This window comes from Amblyomma americanum, chromosome 9, assembly GCF_052857255.1.
Source record: "Amblyomma americanum isolate KBUSLIRL-KWMA chromosome 9, ASM5285725v1, whole genome shotgun sequence".
Taxonomy (NCBI): Eukaryota; Metazoa; Arthropoda; class Arachnida; order Ixodida; family Ixodidae; genus Amblyomma; species Amblyomma americanum.
Window position 1 is genome coordinate 111,285,874 of NC_135505.1, and position 10,227 is coordinate 111,296,100.

The following is a 10,227-nucleotide window of genomic DNA, read 5'->3' on the forward strand; positions in this document are numbered from 1 at the left end:
TGAGGCTTTCAACTTAGTACACGAGCCCGCGTTGGCCACGTGCGGCGTATTCAGAGAAATAGTTCGCCACTGTGTATTGTATATATGGTTAGTAGTAAACAGAAAGCGTTTCTGCAGTTGATTTCTACACTAGGTATTGAATAAAGTAACAAGTTTTTGACACTCTGCAATTGCCAGAATGATTTTACTACGGGACAGTAGTGAGCGGAAGGGCTGGCGTTTTTTCGGCGGAACAGACATGCGCTCACCGTCTGTTGACACACGTGTCGCGTTGTGCGAAAAGTGGGGACAGCGTCGTGTCCACGATCTCATCTGTCTCGCTTAAGCGCTGTTTTTAGCCGCAGGATCACGCACCAGCCAGGTCGACTTCTTCCCTTGTTAAACTGGTCGATTTGGAGAAAGTTTTTCATTTCGGGAATTATTTTCTGTCCTAGCCCTTGGTGTCTTCTGTACCGTGACGAAAAATTACAACAAAATATTCAGTACAAATTTATAAATTACACTTTTTAGATGCGTAGTCGTCGAACATTGTTACGTAAATTCCTTGATTTCTTTGAGGTTTTCTTTGATTTCAGTGCCACATTTCTTTGACCAAAGCGAAGGCAAAGAGGCCATAAACGAGGGAATAAACTTTAGGGTTCGTTTTCTGACCTTTCACATTTTCTGCTGTTGACATCACTCACACCTTCGTAATTTCGCAACGCATGGAAATGATTCTATTTGTCGCAAACGGTTGCTGAGACATTGAGGAATGTAATAAATCTTTCGATTTTTTTTCCTACACGTGCACTACTATGTTAGTTATTTTTGTAAGAAACGTTTTCATGTTACTATGCATGCATAATTACTGACCGTCTAAAGAAAGAACTAATAGCGTCATCATACAGAACAGGGCTTTGTGAACAAGCTGGCCTAAAAATATTCGCGCACTTTCTGCTCACATATATAAGATCTTGGGGTGACATGACGAGGGTGTTAATTATAATTACCCAAGGACTGCACCAGGTATAGCTAAAAATAAAACGCATTACAGAAACTAGCGTACCAGTTTCATATTTGCACCAAATTTAGTTACATATGAAATGCATAAGTAACGAAAACACATTTCATTGCCGCTTCCCCTCTCAATCTTGCCACGTGTCTGTTAGCAGCAGGCCTGCTTCTTTCAAAACAAGCTTCGCGATCATGTACTACCTCATTGAACATGGCACATGCATGATGCAATAAAAAAGCATGCGGCATTTAGCACACTTAAGGTACGTGCGCAAGGCACGCACGCCAACTTTACTGCGCAAGATTGACACAACTTACCAGACTTCTTTCTACTCGAATAAAATAATTACGCCGGTCATATTTAGCAACAGTTTCAAGTAAATATTAAATTCCGTAAAACGCGCCGTTATATTATGTTGTGCTATTAACAATAGAACGCATTCCTTGGAGGCGAGTTAACCTGCCGGCGCCCCGCGCACACCGCCTGAAGGTGATAAACACGTGTGCAGCTATATATGTTTTTTTCCTTGCGCAGTTACAAGCGTACTATGCTAAACATCTTTGATTGCAGCCGCGAAAACAGACACAACACAAGGCAGAAAGACGGGACGGAGCGCCTTATTTATCTAAGCTTTTTTTATTGCAAAGAAAAGAAGCATGTGCGTCAGAGACACATCCATATCTTTTTATAAGGCCGAGAACAATTTTTCCACTCGTTCGCTATCATATCAACTCTGAAGATGATAGAATTTTTTGCGTGCAAGACGGTATATATTTATGCGTGTTGCCTTCGAATAAAGCAGCGGTGAGTGGCGCTCCGTCCCGTCTTTCTGCCTTGTGTGTGTTTTCGCGCCTGAAACCAAAGATGTAGAGCTACCAACTTGCCCAGCAAGACGTTCTTTTGTATTATGCTGATGTTCAGGTGAATGAACGCAGTAACTTGCATGCATTAAGTGCATTGAGTGGCAGTGCCTATCGACTCCCAGACTTCGCGTTTTACTACCGCGGCCCATTCCCTGTTAGCCGGCTCTTTAATGCGGTATTTATCTGCCAGAAACCTATCGAGGCTAATTTAAATTTAATTTTATGCTACTGCGCGGATCCAACACTGACGAAGCTGGTCAATACATGCTGCTTCCGCACTGCGCAGGCTTGATGTAGCCGCTGGTAGCTGCAGCAGCTGCGGTAAGCAGGGGCAGGCGGAACCTGTTTTGCCTACCATACGAAAGTCGCTGCTGACAGCAGCGCCACCGCATCTTCGTGACGTCGCGGGGTGAAGGAGGTTTATTGGTCATGCCGGGGCAACACGTGCTGAGCCGTGTTATCGCCAAGAGTCAGCCGAGGTCAGTCTAGAATCGCACCGATAGACAAGGTTGGAAGCAGAGATAAGAGCGTACTTTTGCGGGGTGCATTATGCAGGCATTTCAGTTCCAAGCGGAGCAGACGGACGTGTTGAGCGATACGCCTCCTGGAAGCATGCTGTACACGCTTGTGGGGTTTTCCCCTGAATTGGACTGGCGGCCCCTACTCTTCGCCAAGCCTATTCCTCAGCACAGGGTATGCGGCGCCTGTGGTCTGGTGCGCAAGAAGACGGCGTTCCTTCCATGCATGCACGTGCTGTGCGAGTCCTGCTACGGGCAGTGCGCGCAGGAAGGCTCTCGCATCTGCCCCCTCGACGGCGGCGACTTCCAGGACGAGGACGTCGAGAGGAGGGAATGTCCCGCAGAGGAGGTGCTTCGAAGAGAGGTATGCGATAAGGGAAAGGAACTATAGGCGCCTTGCGCTACAGGTTTCCATTTGATTATGCGTTGAATGCTTTAATGTAAGGGCATGTAATGCGAAGGCGAGATTAAGGGTAACAGAGTGGATTCCAAGAGAAGGCGAGCGTATAGCATAGGCAGGAGAAAGAGGCCAAGGAGGCCATGAACGAGACACGACCTTACAGTATTCATGTACATATATATATATTTGCGAGAACATGACGTACTTGACTGCTTAAATTTATATAGCGCGAAGTATGCGCTTCGGTTAAGGAAACGTTTTCATTTTACTCCATGTTTCATTCGGAGGGCCGATCTTTTTCAAGAGTGATTTGCTTCATTGGTGCCTCCTCTTTATTTATATTAGACGCAGAGCAGGAGGAAGAAACGAATTAAGAATAGGTAAAAATATAAAAAAAGCAAAAAGCATGAAAAGGCATCTGGAGCTGCGCCAGAGATGTTTGGGGTAAGGAAACCAAAAAGAAAAGAGGGGGGGGGGGGGGCTTACCCTGGCAGGAATTTCAGGGGGAAAAGGAATCTCTACCCAACCACAAAGAGAGGAGTCAAGCAGCTGTCAAAGTGTTTTTTTTTCTTTTTGCTTTCCTGGGGCAATACTTTGCCCCTTACAGCCTCTACAAATCGGCATCGCACCCGCCAAAAAAAAAATCAAGAAACGAAGGGCACTAAGGGAAAGGGGGCAGTAGGGGAGGCAGCCAAAGGAATGTTGTCAGTGTGCACAACCTCAGCTCATAGAATAGCCAAGAATGCGAAATGGTAAACAAAAAATAGAATAAAAAATGTAATAAGAAATTAAGAGAAGGGGATATGTGGCCTTCGCAGGACCCAAGAATGATTTGAACGCCAGACGGAAATAACTAGCCGAAACAAACATGCAAAAGAGGTATGACCTCAGACGACGCAATCAGTGGCCGTGCTTTGTCCATTAGGCTTGGAATTTTTGTCGGTCTCTGCCATCGAAAGAGATTATGATAGGATACCGTGGTTTTCGGTGATGCCCTTTTGCACAGTGTAAAACTTGAAAATAAAGTATGAATCGCGTTGTTCGCGCTCCCGAGTCTTTTTTAAAGCCATTCCGTAATATTGTTACTTTCAGTTGATCAAGCTCTTGGCCTTTCTCGCGGAGGTGTCTCGAAAGAGGGAGGCTAGGTAGAGATTGAGCGTGTGAGCGGTGGTTATTAAATCTTAATCGGAAGGAATTGTCTGTTCGTCCCATGTATTGCATTTGACATTTGCCACACTAGAGCATGTAAACAACATTATTGGAATCGCAACTTAAATCTTCTCGCATAACATGTTTGAAATCTGAATGGGTATTTTTGGCCAGTGCTGTGGTTTGCGTGTGTTTGCAAGCTTGGAATCGGCTCTTTCCGCACGGTGTGCAACCCACCGGCCTCGGTTTATTAACCTTCGAGTGCACAAGGCGGGTTTGTAAATCTTTTGGGCATCTCTATGTTACCTGGGGTCCATTGGAAAAAATTTTCGAGAGCCGCTCACTTTGTTCTATGATATTTGAATTGTTTGTTAAAGGATTTTGTTAATGTTAGCAAGGTTGTTTGTGAACGTCAGTACTAGATTCGAGCGATGCGGTGTTGCCAGGGATTCCGTAGGGATGTGATTATGATTAGTAACTTCCGCCCTTTTAATGGCATCGTGGATGGTAGAGGACGGGTAGCGCTGTTTCTTTAAAACTTCGCGCATGTGATTAGCATTTTTTGAAAATCTTCTGATTGAGAGCAAATGCGTTTGAATCAGATAGCCTGTGAGTATTGAATTGAACTTTTGCAGTGGCGTGGGTGGCAACTGCTGTAATGAAGGTACTGTTGCATGTCTGCTGGTTTTTATAAACGCTACTGATTAATGCACCCCCTTTAACACGAGTCAAAACATCAAGGAAGTTAATCCGATTAGTTGAGTAGGTGTGTGTGAAAGAGATATTTGAATGTATGTTGCTGAATGAGGTGATAAACTTTATTAGTTCTTCCTCTGTTTCTGTTCAACTTATGAATATGTCATCAAAAAAACGTTTGTAAAAAGCAGTTTGGTTGGATATCAGGAAAGAAAGTCTAATTGAATTTTGTTCATAAATATGTTGGCGTAATTTGGTGCCATTTTAGTGTCCATAGCCGTACCACTGGTTTGAAGATAATATGAGTTGTTGAATTCGAAAGTGTTCAGGTTAATTACCAAATCTGCAAGTGTCTCGATAGCACTTGGATTGGGAGAGTCCCGGGTTCTGTGTTCTTTATATGCTCCGACCATGGCCTGGATTCCGTCGTCATGTGGAATGTTCGTGTAAAGTGACACCACGTCCAGGGTAACTAGGAAAGCGCCGTGAGGGAAGGTGACATCGGACAATTCTCTCAGGAAATGCTTAGCATCGTGTATGTAAGATGGATGTTTCGAAGATATATCTTTGATGAGAGAATCCATGTAATATGAGATCGGTTCTGTAAGTGTGCCGACGCCAGAAACAACAGGCCGCCCTGGATGATTATGTTTGTGTATTTTCGGAAGCATGTAAAAGCGCCCCGTGGAGGCATAATTTGGCGTCAGCGGCTTACTTTTCGCGGTGGTAATTCACCTTCATCGCTTAGTTTAATGAGAGCTTTTGCTATGATCTTCTGGTGTTCAGAGGTGGGGTCTGATGATAGTTTCTTACAGAATTTTGAGTCGTTGAGCTGGCGCTTGCCCTCCTGAATATTATCATGTTTGTCCAAAATAACTACACCTCCACCCTTGTCGGCGGGCTCAATGACGATGTCGGTTCGTTTCCTAAGTGAGCCTAACTCTAATACGTGTTTTTTTTTTGTGAAGTTGGGTGGGCCAGATTTTAGAGTCCCGAAGGCCTGAAGAATGTCTTTTTGTATCGCTTTAAAATATAGGTCAGAATATTTATCCCTGCCAGTATATGGTGTCCACTGCTCCTGAGGTTTGGGGCACCAAGCATTATTTTGGTTTGGTTAGTCGAAAAAATATTCCCGTAGTCTAAGTGTTCGAGAAAAGTAATCCAGATCCTTGAGTAATTGGTACTCATTATGCTGCCAATTATTTGGGCAAAATTTTGGGCCTCCTGATAATATGGACTTTTCATCGGAGGTAAGTTGGGAGATTGATAGGTTGATTATATTTTCCGGAAGGTGTGGCTCTCCAGGTGTTCGGTGTAATGTGGTTGTATGTTCCTTTACTGTTTCGTTGTTATTGTCGGGGGGGGGGGGATGTATGGGTTGCTAGTTGCAATATCATTGTGCGCTCTATACCTGCCTCAACAACAATGTCATCACTAGAGAATATTTTAAGTTTCTTTGTACAAACCTGCTTAATTTTTCTCAACTGAAAGACCTCAACTTCATTTCTCTCGGGTGCTGAGAGTACGATGTAGAGACGCGCCCGTCTCTCCTCGAGTGTTATTGATATTAATGTCTGTTCAAAGTGACCAATTGTTATTTTCAGCTTAGGCTGGACATGAGAAGGAAGGAGGCAGGTTCTTGTACCCTTGCCGGGGAGAGCGGGTTGTTCATAGTACAGGCTTGATGTGCGGATGCTAGAGGGGCAATGCGGGGTGGACAGGGTGCTCCCGACGGTGCGGGAACCATGGCCGGTCTCCTTCCCTTTCCTGCGTAACCTCGGCGACAGAGCCACAGAAAGTTGTCCTGGATTGTAATAAGGTTCACCGGACAGTGCCCTTACCCCTGGTCCTTCTCGGTCTGCATGCTAAATTGAAGCAGAACCTATGCTGCTCCCGCGGAGAGCGTGACAAAGGCTGAGTTGTTGGGGATGGAAGAACAATAATTTTTTTTTCTGTAGGCCTCGAAGGAGCGGAAAATTTCAGGAAACGAGGCATAGGATGGGGAGCGACGGGTTTGTACGCGGCAGGGATACATGCGAGAGTGGCGAATGAGGCTGCGGCGCAGACACCCAACGTCCGAGCTTCGGAGCGAGATTGGGAGGTCGTTGGTTCGCGTCCCATTGGCTTCATCGTGTTTTTCTTCTTGTTTCCTATTGTTTTATTGAGGCGATGAAATAATAACACTTTAATCTTCGATTAATTAACACCACAAATTGTACAAAAAAATCCCCTGTGCTCCTTAGTTTCGGTGACCGCTGGCTGACGTCATGTATGCCCCAACGGCGTCGGTTATCTTCACTGACAGTCGCGCTGCACTTACAGGTGTTGTGGCGACTGGCTACCCGCCTCCTTGGACAGCTGCGGACATGCATAAGCGAAGAGCGCGCAATATAACGGAATAAAGGAATTAAGTATGGTGCAAACACCTTGGTCATTTCTCAGAATAAGGGTCGTGTATGCGTGTTATCCTGTGCGGTGCGTCATAACCCGCGAGCCTTCAGTGGAGCCCCGGTGAAAACTCGCTACTACTGACGATAAATTCGGCAGAATCTGCTTGCAAGGAGCACAGGTGACGCGGTGACACTGAGGCCTTCGCAACGTGCGAAAAACGAAACAAACTTGAGGATCCTATCTACACCGTGAAGGTGGTTGGACAGCGAAGACATAAAACGACACCCAATTACTCATTGCGATGTCACTTGAAAAATCACACACGTGGCTCTACAAAGAGTGAAGCCCGAGACAAGTGAAATTTACTTATGTTACCCTTTATTACTTCACAATGGCATTCACGAGTGCTTCATGATCAGTATGATATACGCTGAGATTTTCAGTTCTGACTGTAGAGATACTCTTTGCTAAAGTTGAACTCAACCAACCACCATAAATGGTGGTTGAGTTGCATTAGTGAAACACGTGAGTGCGAACTCTTACATGATGAATTGGATGAACAACTTGTTTGGCGGTGTTGGTATATCCACCTTAATTTCCCCGACATTGGTGTTATCCATCGCTATTGCGCATGAAGCACTCAATGTCAGCTTTGGGTGTATTCGGTGAGATGCATGCCATGAAAATTACGACTCCATCGCTTTTATTCGCGGCACACACATCACCGCAGTCGACTTGGCCTGCATACTACATGCGGTTTGCACTTCAGACGAGGTCTTCTAATGACGTCAACCCCTTTCGAAGCAGCTGCAAACCTAATGTTTACCGGAATGCGTAGGACGGCGTTCCCACTGGTCACACGAGCCTTATCATCCATCATGTGCTTTTGATGCTTGTTTTGTGGTTTTTCTTATTGAACACGAGTACTTAGCTGTATGCCTGATTTCAAAGGAGATACGCTGTTTGCATTCAGTTTTTAGCTTGGCGTTTTTTGCTTACGACAACGACACGAAAACTTCCTTGGGTGGAAGAGGTACACAACTTCGCTGCAAAAAAAAAAATTGCTCTACCGACATTTTGGCATGCACACGAACACTGGGATATTAGGTAACTGCATCTCGGCAGTTGAAACTAATTCAGCGGTCGAGAGCAAATGGGAGAAAAGTTATAGCTTGCTGGGAACTGTCGCCGGGTGGCTTTATTACAGTCCCAGTCGTCTTCAGCGCATTCTTCTTTTATCATCTGCAGGTCAAGTGCTGGAACGAAGAACACGGCTGCGGGACTGTGGTGGCTGCTTCCCAGCTCCCCCAGCATTTCCAGCGAGAATGTCGACACCACTCTGCACGGTGCCCCAAGTGTTCGGCCTCGGTTCTTTGCAGCGATGTGTGCGCACACCTGAGACTGGACTGTGCAACACCGTCGACGCCTCTTGCACCCGAGTCTGGCCATCAGATCAACGACACGGAGGACACAGCACTCTCAACATCTTTCCAACGAGTCATTGAGGAGCACGTGGTGGAAATGGGAGCGCATCTAAGACAGCTGGTTACTGATGTTCAACTCCATGCTGATGGACTGAACGAAATGTCTCACGGGATAAACACTTTTAAAGAAGCGCTCACAGGAAAACTGACGCAAGCAACGATCCAAATTCAAGAAAGTATGACAACACGTGTGCGCGAAATCGCCAGTGATAACGGGCAGTTGAAAGAGGACTTGATAACGCGGAATGATAACATTTCGAGCAGCCTAAAGGCACTGGAAGAAAAAATGAAGGATGAGTTGGTGGCCGCAACTAGAGAGATCTACCGCAACTGCTCACAAATTGTAGCATCAATTCATGAAATGAAAGTTGAAACTCTTGAGAATAGCGAGAAGACTCTGAAACACTTTAAGACATTGCTTCGAAGAGTTGAACCACGAGGAGAGCATGTGATCTTCGATGTCAAAGGAGTGAAATCGCTCGAAGAAAAAGCGCTGACGCAAGGCTGGACCGATAACTATAGCGAGCAGGTGTACCTGTGTGGCTACTGCATCTCACCTGGAGTGGGATTCCTTAGGAATGACGGATCTGTGCGCCTGTGTTTGGTGTTCACCTTGCATAAGGGCGACAACGACGACGCTGTTGAGTGGCCATTCCAGCACAAAATAAGGCTGGGGGTCATACACCCACGACAAAGTGCACCGGAATGTTTCATTGGAAATGAGCCGGGCCGTGAAAATGAAGGAGTACAAAAGCTTACAACATCGAGTAACCGAGGATGTTATTCTCCTTACCCTTCGTTTGATCTTGAAGATCTCAGCGCCGACGGCTACGTGTTCGAGGACACGCTTCGGTTTAAGTGGGAAGTGCTGCCGTGAGCCTCGCCGCAGAAGGTGTCGGATGGAAGCCATTCCTTTCCTCTGGCATCCATTACAGCAGATTTTGCTAATGCACGATCTATGCAGCACAGATAAATCTATCTGAAGCACAACACAGTCTTCATCTCGAATGATTTTGCTTTGAAACAGCTTCATGGTCACCACTGTGGGTAACTTCACTTCTGTACTCTGATTGTGATGCCCACACAGGACTGACAACAGGAAGATATCCCCTGCAGCTTAATAGGGGGTCAATAATTGTCTATGCTTTCGTGGCAATTGTACTGAATACGTATGAGAAAGACAGATGACCTGTAGTGAAATGAACGGCCTCTATTATTCAACATGTGACCTTGAACTAAGGCGAAATACTTGAGTAGAGAAATTACTAATAAAAAAAAGCTCGCATTAGGCTCCTATGATCCTTCTTTATTTTCGGTCTCTGGTGTACCATGAATTAGAACGCCCGTCTCGGTAAAGGCAACGTTGCAGCCGCGGATGGGCTTTGACTTCATTTTCTGCCGTTCGGACACACAGCATCGGGTGTTCTACTGTTGTTCCCAAAATCTGCCACGGGTGGCCGCCTGAGATGTGAGCAAAGTTTAAAAAAAAATAGGTTAGGAGTTGTGCGCGTCATTCGTCCCAGACCTGGTGTTTATGGATGAGCCTATCTAAGTGGCAAAACGACATTGCTGCGCGTGATATGTTTCTCAGAAAGAGGACATTCCTGCCTGAACACACTCGGCTGCAAGAGGAGTTTAAAAACTTCTAACTCATGCTGAATGCCTAATATTAATATCAGTGCGCACTTCGTCACGGTGGTCCGGTGGGTCAAGAAACGTTTAGCACAGGAGC

General features: G+C 45.7%; 1 protein-coding gene across 1 annotated transcript; it reads left to right on the forward strand.

The window, feature by feature from the left end:
- Positions 1–2,347: 2,347 nt before the first annotated feature.
- LOC144105356 (uncharacterized) lies at positions 2,348–9,777 on the forward strand. Its single transcript, XM_077638498.1, has 2 exons — positions 2,348–2,739; positions 8,260–9,777. The coding sequence occupies exons 1-2, from the start codon at positions 2,407–2,409 to the stop codon at positions 9,370–9,372; spliced, it is 1,446 nt and encodes a 481-aa protein (XP_077494624.1). The 5' UTR covers positions 2,348–2,406; the 3' UTR covers positions 9,373–9,777.
- The last annotated feature ends 450 nt before the right edge of the window (positions 9,778–10,227 follow it).